The 21,302-nt window shown below is 40.3% G+C and overlaps 1 protein-coding gene across 2 annotated transcripts in view; it reads left to right on the top strand.

The window, feature by feature from the left end:
- Positions 1–20,579, top strand: part of si:dkey-12j5.1 (probable assembly chaperone of rpl4) — a 23,294-nt gene extending 2,715 nt beyond the window's left edge. For both annotated transcript variants that reach the window (XM_035672821.1, XM_035672820.1), the window contains exons 6-11: positions 43–166; positions 1,443–1,535; positions 2,209–2,277; positions 7,575–7,628; positions 11,674–11,826; positions 18,703–20,579. In XM_035672821.1, the coding sequence (XP_035528714.1) occupies positions 43–166; positions 1,443–1,535; positions 2,209–2,277; positions 7,575–7,628; positions 11,674–11,826; positions 18,703–18,885 (676 nt within the window). In that variant the 3' untranslated portion in view covers positions 18,886–20,579. The remainder of the gene's footprint in view (positions 1–42; positions 167–1,442; positions 1,536–2,208; positions 2,278–7,574; positions 7,629–11,673; positions 11,827–18,702) is intronic.
- Positions 20,580–21,302: the final 723 nt, after the last annotated feature.

Below are 21,302 nucleotides of genomic sequence, written 5' to 3' on the forward strand. Positions count from 1 at the left end.
TGTGTGTGTGTGTGTGTTATGAGTGTGTGTGTGTGCATGTAGCATGGAGGAGGGAGCTGCAGACAAGTGCAGAGAGTTCATTGAAAAAGCGTTACACTATCACTATGACAACCCTGAGGCTCTGCAGCTCATGGCCAGTTACCTGTTCAGCACAGAGAGAAACCAGGTCAGTCCACACACACACACACACACACACACACACACTAAGGATGAGTTATCACCACATTAAAGCAGGAATCTGCTGAGTTAATTATTCTGAGCAAATTGAATTGTATGCCATTAATCAGCAGATGGACACGTACATTAACACACACACACACAGACAGGTCATGCCGATAGGAATGTTAATTACTGGGCAGATCATTGAGGTCATATAGTCATCTGATAAAGAGAGAGAGATGAGCAGCCTATTGGACTCAATTTGGAAAAGAATCCAAAGCCAAGAACTTCTCTATATGAAGCATCTGACAATGAGTTTGCAAAAATGTCTCAATGAAATGTTCTCTTTTGTTACTCATTTTTAAAAATATTGCATATTCAGGAGATATTTAAAGTGTTGCTGCTCTACCAGTCGTTATTAAAGGCAAACGACATTCAAGGCAAAACCTTTCTGTGAGAGACATTAATGGAGCATGCTTCAGAATGTGTTCTATTTTGTTTTTGAAAGACTTTAAAAAGTGGTAAAAACATACCAAAGGTACCTTTTCAGGTCACTAATGGATCTTTTGAGTTGAATAAAACACAATCTCGATCTATTTACAGTTCTTGTATGTTTCAGAATAAAGTGTCATATGAATGTTGCAGTATTGTACAGTACAATCACTGCTGTCAAGTCTGGCATTTCATATTTTATAAGACACAATATCCTTCTTCCTGTTTTTTTGTGTGAGCAGTTTTATACAGAGGGTAAAAATATAGTGAAAATTGTTCAATGTCCTCTGTGGATTGTCCTGAGTGACCTGTGCATCATTTGTGGAAAGGCACTCTTCTCTTTTGAGTCTTTCATACAGTTTGTCAATGCCATGAACATCACGGATGAAATTAAATTCACCTCCTTTGTATTGGAAAAGTGTCAGCAGGTTTTTTTTTCTTAGATTCTTCTTACATCACAAAAGTGAGGAAAAATGACTTTCTGTAGAGCTAAAGTGGATCTGTAATGCCAGTTATAAGCTGTAGGGGTCAGACTGGCTCCAGTCACACTTCATAGCCTCCCACATCCAGCTTATTTGGAAATACTCTGTTTATAATTTTGAAAAATAAATTATAAAAATGTGCTAAAATTAATCCAAAGGTTTATTGATATCTATGGAGCGTTCACAATCCTGTAAAATTTAAAACCAAAAAAAATTTAAAACCATCATGCTTGCCTTCATCTGTGTGTATATGTGCAGGTCATATATGTACGTGTGAATTTACACATATATGCGTTTTGCTGTCTTCAGGAAGGCAGAGAATACCTGTTGAAGAGTGTTGAATTGTGGCTACCTTCCCAGAAACAGAGTGCAGCTTCTTCCAGCGCAGAGGAAGACATGCAGGTGAGTTGGAGCTGTGCATGGTATTTCTCTGACAGCAACCAGCCCTCCTCAGATCCCAGTTTATTTATAAAGCACTTTCAACTAACGGGATTGTCACAGTGTGCTTTGCAGCGAGCACAAACATAAGGACACCAGTAGAGATAAAAAGTAAGAGATAATGAAACAAGGGATAATAAAAAAAAAGATGGAACAAATACTTCACAAACCTGTACGCCTGTGTGTGTGTGTGTGTGTGTGTGTGAAGAGAAAGCGGATATGAAAGCACAAGCCAACACCAGGGAGTGTGTCAGGGATAAGAAAGCCAATTACTACAGGGATTCTGACAAAGAGAAAGGAATGACTGTAATGTCAAAGTTAGGGTAGGTTCTGAATGACACCACATAAACGGCACCTGAGTTTACATTCAAATGCGGAGCAATTGTGACATAAGAGGGGCTGGGATGATGATTTGAGACAAAAATCCCAGTGCCACCACTGTTATGACTCTTATCTTCACGAGCAGGTTGATCTGAACGCATCCTGCCGACACTTTCGCTGTGATTAACAATCACATAGTTGCAGAATGTTTTGTACCTTGAAATTGGATCGTGTTATTATCAGACAAAGGAAGAACTGTGTGTGTGCGGATGCTTGTGTAAACATTCACTGTAGAGGTGTTGTCCTTTTCCTCCAGAATGAGATCCCTCCGTACGAGTCTCGCATCACCACAGCCAAACTGCTCATCGAGGCAGAGGAATACGAGGTAAAATGTTGCTGCTGTTGTTGTTGGTCAAGTATGTTTCATGGTGGGAGGGTGGCCTGGCATTTATGTGTGTGTGTGTGTGTGCATGCGTTTGTGTGCTTTCCTTTCTAGTGAATAGCACTGAAGGTGGGAAGGCCATGGCTGGTCTTTATCCCCTCCAGAGTTCAGTGTCAATAATTGAAGAGTGGTATTTACTGAGAGGGACAGGGGTAAAAGGGCGCACGGAGGAGGAGGGATGAGAAGAAGGTAGGAAAAAAAATGAAGCAAGCTCTACTCTGATGAATTGCTGCCATATCTGTGATACAGCGCACTTCTAAATCACCAATCATCAATTTTCAGTATTAATGGATTGATTTTAGTGGCTCACCGCCTTCAGTTCAGTGCTAAAACCCCTAACAGTCATTAACGCTTGAAATCATTTTCTGTGATTACTGCCACACCAACAGCAGTTCAGCTATTTTCTGTTGTGATCTAGCGATTAATTTGTAGTCACTCTTGTTGAGTGGTTTATGGTTATCACTGACAGGAAATGAGAACAGTGTCCTCCCCCACACACACCCCCCACTACCACTCCCAAACACCTCAGCTGCAGTTATATCTTTGTGTGTGTGTGTGTGTGTGTGTGTTTGTGTGTGGGAGATGGGCTGTCAGGTGTATCAGTAAAATGACAACGTCTCGGTCCGCAGTTTCTGACATGTCGTTTGTCTTCATCCTCCTGTTGATGTCATCAGGCCCGAAACACAAACTGCACACATTCTGAGTGCTTTATAACCTGAATATTTTGCCATGTATGCATATACACGTCCACACACTAGTTTGGTTATATTTGCTTTTAGCTATCAGCTTTGTGGACGTTTCTGATGGAAATTGTGCTTAAGGGTAGAAGCAGAGTAGAAGCAAGCTATTTTCTGTCCGTCTCCCCCAGACTGGGACGGATTTGATAGGAACATCCTCACTTCTCTTTCCTTCCTATATTCCTGTCTCTCTCTCTCACTCAGACACACACACACACACTTTTGTGCTTACTATCTGTCCCTGTGGACTATAAATCTATTCACAACTCTAAACTCTGTGTAAAGTTGTGTGCTTCCAGTCTATATAGTTTTTCAGTTTGAAGGCTACCTTCTTAGCAGGGTGCCAGGATGCGGAGATTTGTCTGTATTTCGTCCCCCTATTAAATATTTTGTTTGGTTCAAACTGAGTCAAGGCTTTAAAAATTTGATTAATATATTTGTCAAAGAAACCTGTTAAAGCAAATTTTGTGTTTTCTTTAGCTGCATAGATAGTCAGCTATTTCTGGCATACAATAGTTCTAAGTGAGAGGTAGAAGAACTACAGTGTTCTTTCCCCAAAAAGTACCACTTGTCTGTCTCTGTTGGAGATTTATCTCTTATTCAGATGAATGAAGTTTGGCATTGATTGTACATTCAATCTATTATGTGGTTTTAGTTTGAATTGGGGTAAATTAGGTATTTGCCAAAAATAAACATGTCAAACTGATTACTTTGGCCACATTATCTGAGTGTATGATATTATTTTGTTGTTATTGAGGGAAAATATCACTGAAGTGCATGGTGGTGATTAAATGTTTTCCCCCCCAAAGAATGATTGGTACAGACAGCATCTCATCATTTGTGATCACTTCACTAGGTGACAGCCTAAACAAGAACATCACACATTACACGTATGACCTTTGCTGTCTGAAATAGCACCTCTGCCCCTTTTCCTTGAAGATTTCTTAGGGTGTATTTCATTAAAGCTAATTAATATCTTATGACATTAATGGAGGTGGTCACCAATCCAGTGCCAGTGGGCAGCCTCTGCATTTGTAATGATAGACCCAGAGTATAAAGGTGTGCCATGGCTTTCAAAACAGTTTTGGTGAAAATCTTTTTAAAAGATTGCTCTACTTTCAATTTTTAAGTCGAGTACACATGAAAGTAAGAATGACTGAGAGTGGATATTTTATGATACCATGACATCAACTGATGATAAAAGTGTTGTGCTATGTAAGCGTCTCATGCTCTTTGTGGGCTACTTAATTCTTGAAAAAATTAGTTTAATTACTGCTGCTCTTCCCCTCAGTCTTCTGTTTCAGCAAAACGTGGATCTCTGCCACTTAATTTAGACGGGAAAAAAGTCACCCAAAATTGTTTTTCAAGGTCTTTTTTTTGTGTCTTTTTTTATTGTTTTTGAGGAGAGACACTTGAATGCATGCCAAATGTGTTTCTTTAGCTGTAATGGAACTTGAAGTACAGAGATGCTTGAAAGCAGCATAAGTGAGACAACTGGAAGGTATTACTGTCCAAGAGCTTGATATTTTGTTTTAAGTATTTCTGAGACAGTTTCTATAGTGCTCAAACTACTAGTTAATTAATAGATTGGTTGATGGATAGAAGATTAATTGATAACAGTTTTCATAATTGATCAATTGTTTTGAGTTATTTATTATCATTATCATTATTATTATTATTATTATTATTATTATTATTATTATCATTGTAAATGGAATATTTGGGATTTTGGACTCATGGTTGCAATTTGAAGGTCCTACTGGGAGCAAACTGTGATGAGCATTTTTCACTTTTCAAACTAGTGATTAGCCAGTCACCAACAATTTTAATAATCTGTTAATCGTTTAAGTAATTAATCAACCAAAAACACCAACTGTTCTCTGGGTTAATCTTCTTCAGTGTGAGGATTTGCAGCTTTTCCCTGCTTTTATATAATTGTAAATAGAATATCTCTGGATTGTTAGTCGGACTAAGCAATCAATCTGGGTTCTAAACTAAATTAATCACATAATTAAGATGATAAAGACAATATTTGATAATGAATTAAGTAATTATTTGGAGCCCCAAAATTATACTTTTACTTGTTTATACTGACATGTTACTTCACGTTTTAATAAAAAAAAACAATGTGCGTTGTAGTAACAATGCAGCCCTCAGAGTTTTCTCACTGTCACACGCAGACACACATATTACCATCATCACCCATCATCACCCATCACCACCACTAATTCACTTGCCACATATCAGACAGACAGACAGACAGACGCCCTCCCCTGACAGCCATTAAGGTGTCTTTTTGGCGTAGTTGTCACAGCAGCTGATGGTTAGTTACTTGTCATTGTCACTCTTGTTTGCTTTCATGTTATTCATTGAGCATTTCTGTCCTTAAATTTAGCTCACAACGGGGCGCAGCTTGTTCTTTCAAATGTTGCTTGCAAGTACAGTTAGCACTGACATACCCAGGATTTATTTACTTAAGTGTTGATGTCCCTGTTTGTGCGTGTGTGTTTGTATGGGTTTCTGTGTGTTAGAGATACGGCTTGCCCTCTCTTGTAAAGTGATTTGTCTTTCTCCTGTCTCTGCTGTGCGCTCTGGTAAAATGATTCTGTTAAACAAAATTGCCTGAAGATTACACACACACACACAAACTGCACACGCACACAATGGCCATTATAAATGAGTTCCTCCCCAGAGTGCTTTTTTTTTTCTTTTTTAACAGCTTGAAATAAAGAGGACAGCATGTACATAGTGTCTTTTATGTGTGTGTCTTTGCAGTGCACCGTTGTTCATGGACCAGTTTTGCATTGTTTATTAAGATACCTTTTTTTTTTTTTACCCTTCCTCCAATTTTCTCACTTTTTCCTTCGTAGTACCCCCTCTCTTCCCCTTATCTTCACGGGAATATTAATCTTGTTGTTGTTTAGAGCGTGAAGCAGCTTAAGGATCTCTGAATCTTTAATCACTCGCCCCTGGGTTGACCAGTGTAGTTAGGAAGGAGTACAGTTGGAGACGATATAATGGTTCATTGCGCACTTATCCTGGCTCCCAGATATTTCTTGTTCTATTTTTGTTGCTCTAAAACTGCCTGTTCTATCAGTTGTTTAATACCCAGACAGATCTTTGCTCCTATCTCTCATATCTAGTGCTTGGCTCGAATTACTGTGTGCATGCGTGTGTGTGCGCGTGTGTGCCGTGCGTCGTGCGTGTGTGTGTGTGTCTGTCACATTGGTGTGATACAATGAAAGTCAAGTAGATAATTCTGACGCTGGGCATGAATCCATTCATCATCAGCTGGGATTAGGTGTTTTTGTTTGTGTATTTTTAATCAGTCATTAATTAATTAAGGACAATGGGTTTTCAGCTGATAATTGGTCTTGCAATCAATCAACTGACTCCCTGCCACGCACATCTGCACGCTCTTAACGAGATTCTCTCAATTAACCTGACTCTCTCTCAGTCTAACCAGGCAGCTGACCTCTTTATCGCCACCGGAAGCACGTAGGCTTAATGAAAAGAGAAGAGAACTCCAAAGACTGGGAGTGGAAAAAATTAGGAAGCTCTGCAGCTAATAAGACTGCCTTAACAAGAAACAAGTGCTGCTTGTTGTGCTCACAGTTGTGTGTAGCTTTTGTGTTGTGTGACTGTGCAGTGGTGTGTACGTGCGTGCACAGGTACGTGCATGTCTTTTATTCTTGCCCTTCACCATGGGTGATTGGCTAACAGTCGCCTCCAACCTGAAGTTGACAAAAATCAATATATCATCACCTGGGGTCTCTCTCTCTCTCTCTCTTCTCTCTCTCTCTCTCTCTCTCTCTCTCTCCTCTCTCTCTCTCTCTTCTCTCTCTCTCTCTCTCTCTCCTCTCTCTCTCCTCTCTCTTCTCTCTCTCTCCCCTCCCTCCCTCCCTCCCTCCACACATCACAACCACAGGATCCGCAAGGAGGGAAGTGGAGCAAAACAAACACACAGCCTACTTTAGTCAAGGTCTGTTTTCTGTAATAGAAACTTCCCACAGAAACTGACCCAGACAGTGGCGCACTATGGCAAAGGTCACCTAACATTAAACTCCTTTGCGACAGTAAACCTGCTCTCAGAATGGACTGATATTTAGGTTTATCATGCATCCTATAGAATGGGGTGGACACTAAGAATATATTGACTGTTAAATGTCGGTAAATAGATTAAAAGGAGTGACTATTGATGGTATGATAAGCACTGGTGAGTGTGTCTATCGACGGCCATGTCTGTTGTCTTGTTGGTATCGACGATGTTGTGTATGGGACACTGCCCTCATCGGCGCTTATCAGGCTCTCTGATCACTCTGATTGATCGAGCTGCCTGGGAGATGCACAACACTGCAAGCAACAACGGCACGTATGAGAGAAAGGGACTACAGTCTGTACGGATGAATTTGTTAAACCTAAAAAGTAAATTTCTGATATGACTGATTTCAAATCTCACTTCAGCCTCGTAACCCTCTTTTTCTGTCTCTCTCTCTGCATTAGATGGCAGTTGATGTGTTGGAGGGTCTTCTGGAGGAGGATGATGAAGTTGTACAGGTAAGCATTGAAGTGATGGCCCATCGGTTTTTGTCTTGTAGAAAATGTGGTGGTCAGCTTTCACTCATGTTTGTTTTTGTATTTTTTCATTTCCGGTTGTTAAAATGCCTCTGAAAATACAAAAAAAACCAAAAACTGTTAAATCTGCCCTCACTGATTGACTGGAGAAAAAAAAACAAAATATTCCACCTAACAAGAAATCGGTTAATATGAACACAATGTAAGGCTTAATGAACGAAGCCAAACTAAAATTGCAATTTAATCCCGTTATCAGGCCTGTCTCTCTGGACTAATTGACGATCCTTGAACAAACTCTGAGTTCTGGGGGGGGTGTGTGTATGTGTATATGTGTGTTACTTGATTTTTATGCATCCTCTTGCAGGCAGTCTTATTATTGTGATTCAGTAGCCCCTGCTGGATTAGACCAACTTGTAGGCAAATATTTCATCACCCCAGTGGGAAGAAGAAAGCCTCAACCTGAGCGCTTTTCGCTGATCTGCTAAGCCAGTGTTTATGTGCACGGACAAAGATGTGTATACACACCCACACTTTTGCATTGCTTGGTCTCAACACTTGGGCGCTCACACGGAGTATGACTGAGAACTTAAATGCTTATTAGAGAGTGGTGTAAATGGCAGTATTATCTGTTCTTTATTTGGAACTTTGTGCTGTCAGTGTGCTCCATACCCCCACTGCTAGTGGCAGAAGAAGTGAAGGTGTGCCACTGAGTGTCAGATAGAAGAGCACAGCAGTCTCTCTCTCTTCCTCTCTCTCTTCCTCTCTCTCTTCCTCCCTCTCTTCCTCAGGCTCAGCCTCCCACACACACCCCTCAGCTGACAGATTGAGAGCAGTCATCAGGGGTCTGAACTTTTAAACTCACTCCAGAGACGTACAGCTGTGTCACTTGATTTGAGCGGCCCTACAGCCAATCACACATGCATACAGTCACCAGTTGTAATGGTCAGAAAGTGTTTTGTCAGATCATATCACATTTATGTTGCTACAGTCATATTAGTGATGTCAGAAGAGTATGACAGGCACATTTGACTACATTACGCTCTCTCTCTCTCCCTCTCTCTTCCCCTCTTTGTCTTACTCTCTTTCTTATTTCCTCTCTTAAGAGCAGTAGATAAGTTGTTAGCACTCGCCTACGTCTCCTTGCTTTTGCGTATCTCAAAGTTGGAACCTTACTTATAAAATGTTAAGTCTGCACAAACAAGTGAGCTAGTTCCTTGCAAATCTGGTTTCAAAGGTATTCTGTTCATTCATGATGCTTTTGTTCTTCCTTCAGCAGCACCATATGGGAACTAAGATGTGCCTTCACTTTGAAATGACAATAGTCCCAGTGATTTGATTGACAGACGCAGCGTTTATTTTATTATGTGTGCTTCTGTCTGGGGTTGTGGAAGGGTAGAATGGATTTTCTGAAGTTCTTAATTAGCTAACTTCCTCATGTTTTAATGAATTTGGAGTGCAGATGCACAGCAAAGAATTTTCTAGCCTTGTTGTAGTTGTTCTTGAAGACACGTCGTTCTCATTTGTGAAGAAGTTAAGAATTTAAGTGACCTAATTTCCCTCTTTCTCTTTTGAATATACATATACAGAAGGATACATTTTTTTTTTAGGTTCTACATTCACAGAAAATGTTTCAGTGAAAAAAAATGTCATACTTCTGGTTCTGCAACATCACTACATTTATCCACTGCTGCTGTTGTTCTGATAAGTATGGCTGCAGGGGGTAGCCTCCCACTCAGCATGCTGAGCGGCAATTCTGAATTCAGTGTGGCATGCCTTGATGTGTTTGTTAGCTAAATGGTTGGTTTGGCAGAGGTGCAGGTCCCTACTGCCTCTGCCCTCAATGAATAATGAATAAAGCTAATATTTGTATCTTGATGCTTGAATAACAGTGGGTGGGTGATCTTTGGCCTTAGATGAGAGGCGCACACACACCTCCAAGTTCACTGAGAGTTGAACGTGATTGTGTTTAGGGGTGAAAAAGCAAGCATAGCACACTGTATGTGATTATGTAGGAGAAAAAAAAGTGTGATTATGGAAAAGAGGAGAGCAAGCTAGTTTTGATGTGTTTCAGCATACTGACTTACAGTTAAAAATATGCCTCCACTCACTCTTTGAACTCTGGAGCAATGGGATTATTCCAAAATAATGTTCTCTGGGTTTTATTTAACATAAATTCATCAGATGCCAAGTTCAGTCAGCCGGTTAAGAGGCCCTTAACACATAACTTTACATGGTGCTCTCTTAAATTGAGCAATGCTCATACATCTGGTGTCAGAATCTTGCAAAGGGTTAAGGGGGCTAAATTATTACCTAATATTTGCAAATACATCGAGCTTGGGTAACAGCTTTGTGTTACGCATGACATTTAATAGTTTTGGCAAATACATTACTATGTTATAATTAATAACTGCTAACCTACTGGAGAAGATTATGACATTATATTGTAATCCCTGTGATTGATCTGGCAATTCACTGTTGCCCCATTCCCATCCAGCTGTTGGCATGTTGTATAAATGAGGCATGGTTTTGAGATAATGGCCAGTCATTTGCTACATTGATGGATCTAAAGCTTTGTATTTAAAATAAAATTATACTATTGGTGTCTTTATGAAAATGCGGCAATTACACCTACATGATGCTTGAAGATAGTTCTTCAGATAATTGCATTGACTGTAGTGAGTGGATGTTTTTTTTAATAAGTAGTCATTGTAGCTGCAAAAAGTAACACGCATAGAAAGAAAATGAGATGTTACCACACTACAACGTTTAAAAAATAAGCAAAAGAAAAAATGGGGTTATTTAAAAGGACACATGACAATTTCAGCATATTACTGTTAAAGTGGGAAATACAACAAATACATGAGGAAGCAGAAGAATTGACTTTTATTAACAGTATACTAGTATGTATTTGTGTGAATCTTATGTGTCATTGAGGCACAGTATTGTCTCTAATACAGTATTGTCTTTAACAACAACAAGTGCACGTATTTCATATTAATATTGTCTCTGTCATCTTCCAATAGTGTTTAGCAGTGTAATGGACAGACGGTTCCCATTTTATTGCATTACTGGTCATATAAACTACCTGTTATTTATAGATGATGTTTTGTTTTGTCAAAGGTAATTTGCCTGGAAGCACTACGGACATTCACATCTTAGCATCAAGCGATTGCGTCAGTCACTAAACATGTGCCTGTCTTCAGTAGCACACACCTTTCACCTTTGTCTGACACATTTGCAGCATTTTCTGTTAAAACATTGTTTTTTAAATTACATTTTTGTATCCATAATGTGATTAAAACATGGCCAAAGGAATAATAATTCCACAGGGTTGATTCTTGAGGTGTTTTTGCATAAATACCTGGTCAGGTACTTCCACAATTCCTATCGAGGCAGAAAGACACTCATATGAAATATTTTACGATTGAAATTATGTGTAGCATAAAATAACATGTAACAATAATAAATTTTCAGTCTCTAATTTAATAGCAAGGCTAATATTGTCCACAGCGCAACCTGCTAATATTGCTAATAAAATGATATTATTTTAAATGCAAAGAAGATATTTGCCTGAGGGAATTTATTTTGCATTTTATTGTACTATGTTTTAGTGCATGTTTCAATAAAGTAATTGAATTCTTTTGGTATAGAAAGATGAAGAAAAAAAAAAGATGGTCAAGTCACCGGTTTGAATTCATTGTGAAGTTACAGTATGTGCACATGTGCATTTACATTCATGCAATATTTGTAAATGAGTATACTGAATGCCAGGATTGGATCAGGTTGACCATTATTATGTGAGTGATGGATTGTGCATGTATGCGTGTGTGTGAGTGTATGTGTGTCTACGTGAGTACATGTTATATGTGTGAAACGTGTGGGATTTCATGCAGACTTGCTCCGTGAGGGTTACAAATCTGTTTCCCTTGTCACAGCTCACTTACTGCAGCAAAGAACATTTTCTCTCTGTCTGAATCTCTGTGCCTCACGCCTCCCCAACCTGCCTCCCTTTCTCCGTGCCTCCCAGGTGTGGTATCTCTCTGGATGGGTGTGCTACCTCCAGTTGGAAAAAGCAAAGGAGCAGCAAGAGGGAGAGAGAAGAGAAGTGACTGATGAGGAGAAGGAGGAGTGGAATGCATTGAAGGAGGCGGGCCGATCGTACCTGACCAATGCTAAGAAGGTAATCCAAGTCAAGATAACCGACATAAAATCTGCCCACAAAGCAAAAGATTACTGCTTTTTAATGACACAGACACAGTATTGTGGTTCCTCTCTTAAATGAATACGGTAGGCTAGTTCTTGAACAGCGCATGGCAAGTGGTTACTCAAGTAACGTACTTAGAAGTAGAAATTAGACATACTTTACTATTTACATTGCAAGCCACTTCAAATACAACAAGGCTAGGAAATATTGTACTTTTCAGTTTAATACATTTATCTGACAGCCTAATAGTTTTAAATTACAGAAAACTGAATCATTTTGAGGTTTGGACAAAACAACACATTTGAAGATGGCATTATCTCATTTCCTTTGGTCATGGATTGCATCTTATGCCAAAGGAGATAAGAAAGGAACAATTGAAGCACCTTTCCTTAGTATTTAGAGAGAAGAGAGCAATTTTAAATACTTCTGGGTCATTGCACTCAATGAGGAACCTTCCTACGCAAGAAAGACAATTCGAAAGCCCAGGACTTTTATTTATTACAGAATATTGTAATAATGTGGTATTGGTATTTTAGAGTAGAGGATCTGAATACTTCTTCCACCACTGTGCACAGCAACTGTGGGTGCACTGTCACAATAGGTAAGACTCCCAAGAACCAGTTCTTGTCAGAGAAGGAGTACATGCAGTACTGTGAACATCAGAGGATCCTAACTAAGCTCCATTGTTGCCACAGAAATGTCTTTTTGTACAATCTCAAAGAGGTTTAAATATACCCTTCTCTCTCTCCTGTTCCCCCTGACACACACAGACACACACACACACAGACACAGACACACACACACGGAGTGATGTGTCTCATTCATTCTGTCATTCTGTCAGGGAGCAATGCCTCTATGGAGCCGTGATTCATGTTAGTCTAAAATCCAATAGGCTTGTAAATCAGACAGCACAGACTGAGGGATGGCAGGCCCCACCTATGATTTTTTTTTTCTTCTCTTTACTTTCCTCTCCTTTTTACCTCTTACCCATCCTCCCTCCTCCTTTCCCGCCCTGTCGTGTCCCTCTACAGATAAGTAGGGGCAGCAGAGTGGGGATATATTGATGTATGTCTCTCTGGCCAGCAGTGTAGTGACAGGCCTGTCTAACCAGCATCCACTGGGAATGTCCACAACTGAGACAGGAGCGGGTTGGGCTTTGAGCTGCCCAGAGAGAGAATGGAACAAACTATGTGGAGGAAAATAAAGGCACAGGGTGCATATAGATTTTGAGCGGCCAGCTTTGTGGCGACTTAAACGAAAAAAAAAAACAAATTGAAAAAAAATAGACCTGAGAAATGGGGAGAATTAAGTACTTAGCTATTTTTGTACAGAGAGAAAGAATGCAAAGGAATAAAAAGGTGAAAGACTGGTAAAAGAATTGGGTGAGGCATCAGAGCGTGACAAGTAAACAGCGTAGCTGTTTCTTTGTAGAGTGAGTGAAGCAACAGGCGCAGAATAATGTGAAAGGTAAATGAAGACCTTGAAAAGGTGAGGTGCAATGTGGATAGAAAACAGCCCCCCTCATGGTGCACTTAATTCCTCAGCTCGACGTTTTTGCTCATACGTGTGTGCATTTCACACACACACACACACGCATCTACACTGTGTGGTTGAGATTTTCCCTTGTTTATATCAGAGCTTTGTTTCTGAGAGTCACTGTGAGAGTTAATTATTAACGATGAGTCAGTCTGCTAGTTAAAATGGGCTCCAACATGGAAATGAGGCCTCAAAGCCCAACGGCTTGTTTTGGCGCCAGTCCACTTCTCTGCATACTTTATGACTTTGCTGTGTGTGTGTGTGTCTGTGTGTGACAGTGAGAGAAAGCATGTGGGTATGCGTAGGTGCACCTTATGTGGATGCACATATTTAATTATAGTTGTGTGTGCCAACTTGCATATCTAATTATTTGTTAAGAAACATCTTCATTATTCATCTCTTCTGTGATCGATACACATGCACGCTCAGAGACACACACACACACACTGTGTTCGGCTGATGTGCCCCTAGAAAAGGAACGATAGGGAAGAATGGATGGGTTGAGAGGACGAGAAAGAAGTGTAGGAGAGGAGCAGGAGGGTGCGCAGGAGTGGGAGAATGAAAGGGGAGGCGAGGAAGGGAACAGATTGGATGTGTGTGTTTGTGTGTGTGTGGTTGTGTGGGTGCAGGGGGTGTAGCTGGTGAATAGTGGCGAGGGTAAAATCAATAGTAAACCGGACGTGAAATGGAATTTGAGTCTCAGCCAGATAGGGTGCGATTGAGGAAGGATCTGCAGTGTATGCACAGAGGACAATGTTATATGTGTGTGTATGTGTGTGTGAGTGTGCACAAAGGCAGCTAGGGCAAACAGAGGTCAAAAGCTTTACTATTTGATGTGGCTGAAAGGGTATCCCATGAGCACGGATTGCGGGTAGGGTTGGACCAAGGTGTGCTTGTCATGTAATTTTAATGCCTTTCCCTACCGAGGATGTGACTGGAGGACTGAAGTGTTAAGTTGTGTGTGTGTGTGTGTGTGTGTGTGTGTGTGCGACTTACAGCGACATACCCTGTGCACACTCAAGAAGGTCTAATCTCAGCCAGTGTCACACCCTTGCCAGTGAAATATGTGCATGTTTGTATGACAGAGTGAGACCGAGAAGTTAGGAGGAAGAAAATTTGTCGAAAGATTTTAAGACATTTTTTCTCTTTTACTAATGAAGAGATGTAGAGTAGGAGTGCTCTGTAGGTCTAAAAAAAGGGACAGGGAGAGCAGGATTGAGGATACAGAGGGAAGATGAGAGGAGGGCATAATTTTGGCACTATTCTGCCAAAATGGTAGATGTGTCTGTATGTGTTTGTGTGTGTGCATGCAAGCGCGAGTATAAGATGTGAAGGTATGAAGAGGTATCTGTCTCCTTGACAGGAAGGTCATTTGGTGAGAGTGTTTGAGTGCGAGCGAAAGAAAGCCAAAGACAGAGTGTACGAGGTGTAAAATGGTCAGGAGACAAGCCGGGAGAATGGAGGCATTAGGAAATGAAATGAAAGAAGAGGTGAAATGAAAGGGGAAGTTAAGCATAGATGTGGAACAGAAGGTGAACAATGATGGAATGATGTGGCTTTCACCACATAATCAGCCTGTCTTTATTCTTCCATATGAGTTGTAGAAAAAAGGTTTCTACCAAGAAACGAGGGGAAAAAGAATCAATTTAGGTGTGAAGGGTACATTAGTGCTTATTATTACACTTTTGTCCACAGCATACTGGACAAAAGATAAGCACTTACAGGTAATATATGCTCGACCATACTAATAGGTATATTCAAAGAACTTGGGTAAATTCTGTGAAAGAAATTAATTAAAGGTTAAGATTTTTTACATCAGTACTTATATAGTTCTTTACTATTTCACAACGTAAGTAAGTTTCTCTTTCTCTTTTACTTTTTCACTGTTAAGTCTGTACTGCGGGCTGCAGTAATAATGACCATAAACAGGGTGACACCTCATTCAACTCCAGAAGCACTTGCACACCTCAATTGAGCATAATTCTGTTTTGTATTAGATTCCATAGGCCTTTTCAATTCTGTGACCAAGAATTGTAGTTGTTACTGTCATTATCATGAACTCCAACTTGCCAACAAGTTTCTTCACTATGAATGCTGACATGTTGATTTATGCCACATTGTGTCACTACATGTCTGGAAAGTCTGAGCTCAGAAGTTTTAAATTGGTTTCCCTGTTTAGAAGTTTGCTAGTTCCGAGCTGAGCAAAGGGCATTGAATTTAACAATACAAGACATTTTGGACACTGGAGAAAAGAAAAATACATATGTGGAAAATAAATAAAAGCTGGATAGAAAAGAAAATTGATGGGTTAAAAAAAAATATATTTTAAGTGGCAAAAATACTTAAAAAAAACCCCAAGGGTCAAAGCAGTTCCGGGCAATTTCATTCCATGTTGTTTGGGAAACTGTAAACCCTGAGCAATAGAGAGGTTTATAGAGTTTTATTTTGACTATGGCCTTGAATATAAACACATTAAGTCCATGCTCGGTTCTAGGCATGATTTTCAAATAAGTGAAAGACAGCTGAAGAGGATACTTAGCATAAGGGGATATTTTCAGTGCAAAACACACTCAAGCTTGGCAGACCTAGTTAGTGGATTTCTCTACATTTGGGATGCATCCATTAGTAACCGTGAAGTTACCAAAATACTGCATATAATACTGCAATATTTTGACTTGAGATTGTTTTAAGGTGAATGATACTCGACTCTGTTTACATCCATTATACTAACTGTGCTAAGAGTGTACTGCCACGATAGCAGCTCTTGTGTGCTTGTGCTTTAAAAAATTAACTAATACAATATTCTGTACTTACTAACTAACTAAATATCTACATGACTGTGAGTCAGTTGTATTGTAATATTTTTTATGAATTTCTTACATTACATTTTTCCCCTGACAAATACACCCCTGTATACACCCACATAATGAGTAACAGTGAAACTAACGAAGACTAAACTAACAATAAACATTTTTAATCAATAAAAACTAAACTTTTTGACCAATGATGGTGCTGGAAGAAGAGTCGGGGGATAACCAAAGTTTTTATAATTCATCCTCCTGGGACCCATGAACGTCAATCCTTCCAATTGTTGTCAAAATAATTCACTCCGAAACACAAAACGCTAAACTCATGATGGTACTAGAGGAAATTAATGGGATCCTCAATGTATTCATATGCTGTGGAACTGTTACGCCTGTGCACAGTTTCACACCAATTAATTCAATAGAGAATATCAGCCTGGGACAAAGTAGTGGACCGACCATCCCTAGAGCCGTGGCGCTAGGATGGCAAAAAAGAATAGCAAGTACACAGTGAAAACAACTGTGTTCTGCGTGTTTAATATGTATAGTATGTTGTGTGTTTGTGTGTTTTTGTAAGTTGTTACGCCGGTCATCAAGTGTACTTTGGGCTGTGACACTGGGCTTGAAAGTATAGCAAAGTGGACCATGAAAAAGTTATACGATTACATACACTCACACACACGCACACACACACACACACACACACACACACACACTCTCTCCCTCCCTCTCTAGGCAGCTCTCTGGGCCGTGAAAGTGAGAAGAGAAAACATAGGCTGTTGCAAATGAGAAATGCCTGTGTTTTTTGCGGCGGCGGTGCTGATCTCAGCAGCGTTCGGTGCAGAATGTGTAAAGAATAGCTCCTGTTTGTTTAGCTAGCTGAAAGCATCACAATGAATAATCACATCCCATCCAGCAGACACACTATGCTATTGATTCGTAAGAAATATCACCACATATAAAAACTATTTCACAAATAGCATTCAGTATTGTAGAACGTTTTTTGTTTTTTTTCACAGGTTCACTGTATTTATTACATTATTTCTCTTATGCAACTCATATGAAAGACACCCAAGGCTGTAATGTGCAATTATTCTGTGTATAGAGCCAAGCGTATTGTAAAGCAATCCCAACTTTTATTCAGAGTATTCGTTGTGGATAAACATCTCCAGGCATTTCACGGTGACATTGGCAGAATGAAAATCTGTGTGGGTGTGTGTGTGTGTGTGTGTGTAGGTGTGTGTGCTCGAATAAGACTAAGAGGGTCAGCTCTCCCCCGGTATCAGACCCTGTGCCTGGACCTGGGTCACGCTCTACCTCCCTGGAGCTCCAAACCACAGAGACAGCATCCACTTAAATACACACACACACACACACACACACCACCACACTACACATTCTTACACTCCAAATGAGTTCCCATGGGACTGCGTGTCTCCTGTCAGGACCTGCTGTTGCTTAGAGACTGGTCCTGGGGCAAAGCAGTCACACACACTCTTCTTCACTCTCCTGGCCTCGTTACACTTTTAGTGAGAATGATGGCACTCAGCTGCTTATTGTCCATGAGCTCAAGTGGCTGTGTGTGTGTGTGTGTGTGTGTGTGTGTTTGAGAGACGAAATAGTATAATATTCCTAGATCTTATAAAGCGTTCCCCACTCACCCTCTTTTTCTCTCTAGTTTTGTTTCTGGATAGAACAGCATAAATATTAATCGCTGTATCAATTTCCCGTGCTCTGTATATGCACACACAGTGTTATGCTTTCTGTCCTTAGTGGTAGTACCAGTAGTTTTATCACCCAGCTCCACTTTGAGTTCAGTAATTACACACAAGCAGAGTATTATACAGAGATAAATCTGCTGCCTGCTTTGAGAACAGGACTTTTTTTATCTTGCTCTTTCACGCCATATTTCACCGAGATAACAAATTTGATTGTGTGTGTGTACGTGCACATGTTCGCTGCATAACCATATGTGCTTAAGGATACGTTTCCGTGTGTGTGTGTGTGTGTGTGTGCGCATGCATGTGGCAAGAGCAAGATAAATGGTCTTTTTTTGTCTCCTGTGCGGATGAACGGTGTATCAAATGTGCTGATTTGCCAAATGAAAGACAAAAACTGTTTACCAGCGTTTTGCGAGCCGTGACTGCCTTGCTGACAGAATGCAGCTGCTGTTGGATATATTGTAGACGGCCTAACCAATACTTAGAGACTTAAAACCTCAGGGCTGCTCACTTCCCTCAACTCCAAGCTGCTGTTTACTGATGCTGTAGTGATGCACTGTTATCTCCAGTGACACAACGGAAGAGCTTCGGTCGAGAGCTTTTCAGTCACCATATCTTATTTCTTGTATTGCCGCCGCAGTATAATTTTGCACTTCATGTTCGGTCTCAACATTTCTGCTGTATAACCTACTTTCTATTTAAATGTTACATTTTTCCAGTCTACTCACTAACCCATTACACACTTGCATCATCCCTTTTTTTGTCCCTTTTTTTATCTCCCTCTTCCCCAGTTGTACAATAAGCTGCGATGCGATGACCAGCCGATGTTGGAGCATGTGGAGCAGCTGCTAGGCGAGCTGGGAGGAGAGATGGAGGCAGAGGAGGGAGACCCACTCTTGGATGACGATTATGAACCCTGTAGTGATGAGGAGGAGGAGGAGGAGGACGATGCAGATGCACCCATGGAACATTGACCACAGCCCCTTGCTTGCACTTCTTGATTTCACTTTCCTCCATCATGCTTCCCTCTAGTTAAAATGTTCTGGTGCATTCTCTAAAGTGCCTTTTTTTTTTAACTGGTTATCCTTTCATACCCATTTATCGAAGATGAAATTTTAATTCAAGTGAGATGCACAATGAGTGGCATTAAAAGCTGCAGTCTACTCAATCTCTTTCAGTCAGTTGTTTAATGCTTTTGGTGAAATAAGTGCATACTTGAGTTATGCTTCCCCTAATCTCTTTGACAGATGTTGCTTTACTTTTCACCAGCAGCAAAGGCTAAACACCTTTGAACTGCTGAATTTTGGAATTTGAAACTGCTTATACACACCCACGCATGGGTTTCTATAAGCAAATGTATATGGCACATGCGTCCACGCACAAACACACAAAGGCTGCACATTAATGGCTTCTGCTCCTTTCTCTATACAACAACAACAGCAATAACAGCAGTAGCAGCAGTGTTTCCCTCTCTGACTGCAGTAAAGTGAAATATCTCATTGGGGTGTAAGGATTATTAGAAAACTGTGTCTGCCAACAAACAGTTGATGCTATCTTTACATGTAATGGTTCTAATATTCCAAGTTCATGTGCAATTCTTGAATTTTTATGCTATTCAGTTTATTCTCCGGCTTTGTATTTCCCCCCTTTTTTGTTAACTCATTACATTCAATAAGACAAGACACAATAGAGAGAATTTGACATTAACTTATGCAGCATGCGTTTCACTCTCTGCTTGACTGTTCAAAGTGTCTAGCACAAAGCCTTTCAGAAAGGAGAAACGGGAAACTCTGACTTCTTTTTTTTTTTTGACTAGTTTTCACATTGCAGCCTTTTAAAATTCTCAGACAGGGTTATGTAGTGTAATGGCATGGGTTATGGTAATGGCATGGCACAATAATGGACCAATGCTTTTCATTTTTTACAACTGAGGTGCAGCAAGGTGAAGAGGCACAGTTTTGAGTGGTAGACGGCTACACATGCAGCAATTTTTTGTATACAAAAAAAGACATTTGAACATTTTTTTTTTTGTAACCAGCAACAAAAAAAAACTAAAAATGTAACATTCACAGCATGACAAACTACTGCTTCAGGCCAGAGGTGTCGGACTGAAAATAAAAAAAAACGTACATTGTGGCAGTATTGGATACACATACCTAATATCTTGAAATCTTACACACAAACACACATGCAGTCTATTGATGTGTCTCTCGCTTTTGCTTCTTCATTTTTGCCTCAACATAATAGGGTTTTAAAACTCAGTTTATACATTATCTTTGTATTCACCTGCAAAATAAATCACACAGAACACTAGTGACTTTCTTAAGCCCTGATATATCTTTTTCCCCCCCATAAACTGACATTTTCTTCAGATGCCTTTAATAGTTGGACTGTGACATCCATGCTGTTCTACACATCCACCACCGAGTATTTCTCCATGCCCTATGCCTGTTAACAAACACAACACACCACAGGCATTCACTGCTGCGCGGCCCCTTTGAAGAATTTCATAACTGGTAAATGGGAACGTTATCTGAGATCCTGCTCCCGATAGTGACCCAGCTGCAAGCTGAGAGGCCTGTTCGGGAATACAGGGGTTCAGATACCATCATCTGATTGTGTGTGTTTGTGTTTAAAGTGCGTAAAATAAAGCTCAGGAGAAACGTTACCGACATGATTCTGTGTGCGTATGTGTGCGTGTATATATGCTGCAGATATTGATAGCTTAATGTGATATGATGTGTTGTTATTTGTGGACTGGGCTTTGCTCAGAAATATTCATGTCTCTGATGTTTAGTGTATGATAATGAACCAGGAGTACAGGCCTTGAGGACTGACTACCTGGAGCAATGCTGTCATCTAGCATCTAGTGTTTATAATTAAAATGGGCTCTAGTGTGTATGTGTGTTTCTACATTTGTGTGCGTGTGTTACCACATGTGTCCGTGTGGCTCATCTGCAGTACTGTGTGATTAATGACTCCAGGGGTGAGTGCACATCAGCGGTCAGCCCTTTCTGGTTATTCTGAGCTGACCTAGTGTGACTGGGTCATAGTGGACACAAAGCCTCAGGTGATCTCAAAATCCTTGGCTATTCTCTCACCTGTACATCAACCTCAGCACCACAGGAATATTTTCCCTTGCTGAGAGAGGGGAGTGCAGTTTCTACACAAGGACACACATTCAATCACCGGGAAAGGACACTCGCTGTTTACTCGCATTCTTTTCCACTCTATGCTGAAAATTGTTCTCTGAAAGGCCAAAATGGCTCTCTGAGAGGCCAAAGCACTGAAATAATCACAGTGGTAAAAATATATAGCCACACCCCAGATCTACAAGGTTTGATCTTTTTTGTGTTTCAAATACCCGTGAATTAACAAATATGTATACGCC

Source organism: Morone saxatilis, unplaced genomic scaffold (assembly GCF_004916995.1).
Source record: "Morone saxatilis isolate NCDOM2014 unplaced genomic scaffold, NCSU_SB_2.0 Contig24, whole genome shotgun sequence".
NCBI classification, from domain to species: domain Eukaryota; kingdom Metazoa; phylum Chordata; class Actinopteri; family Moronidae; genus Morone; species Morone saxatilis.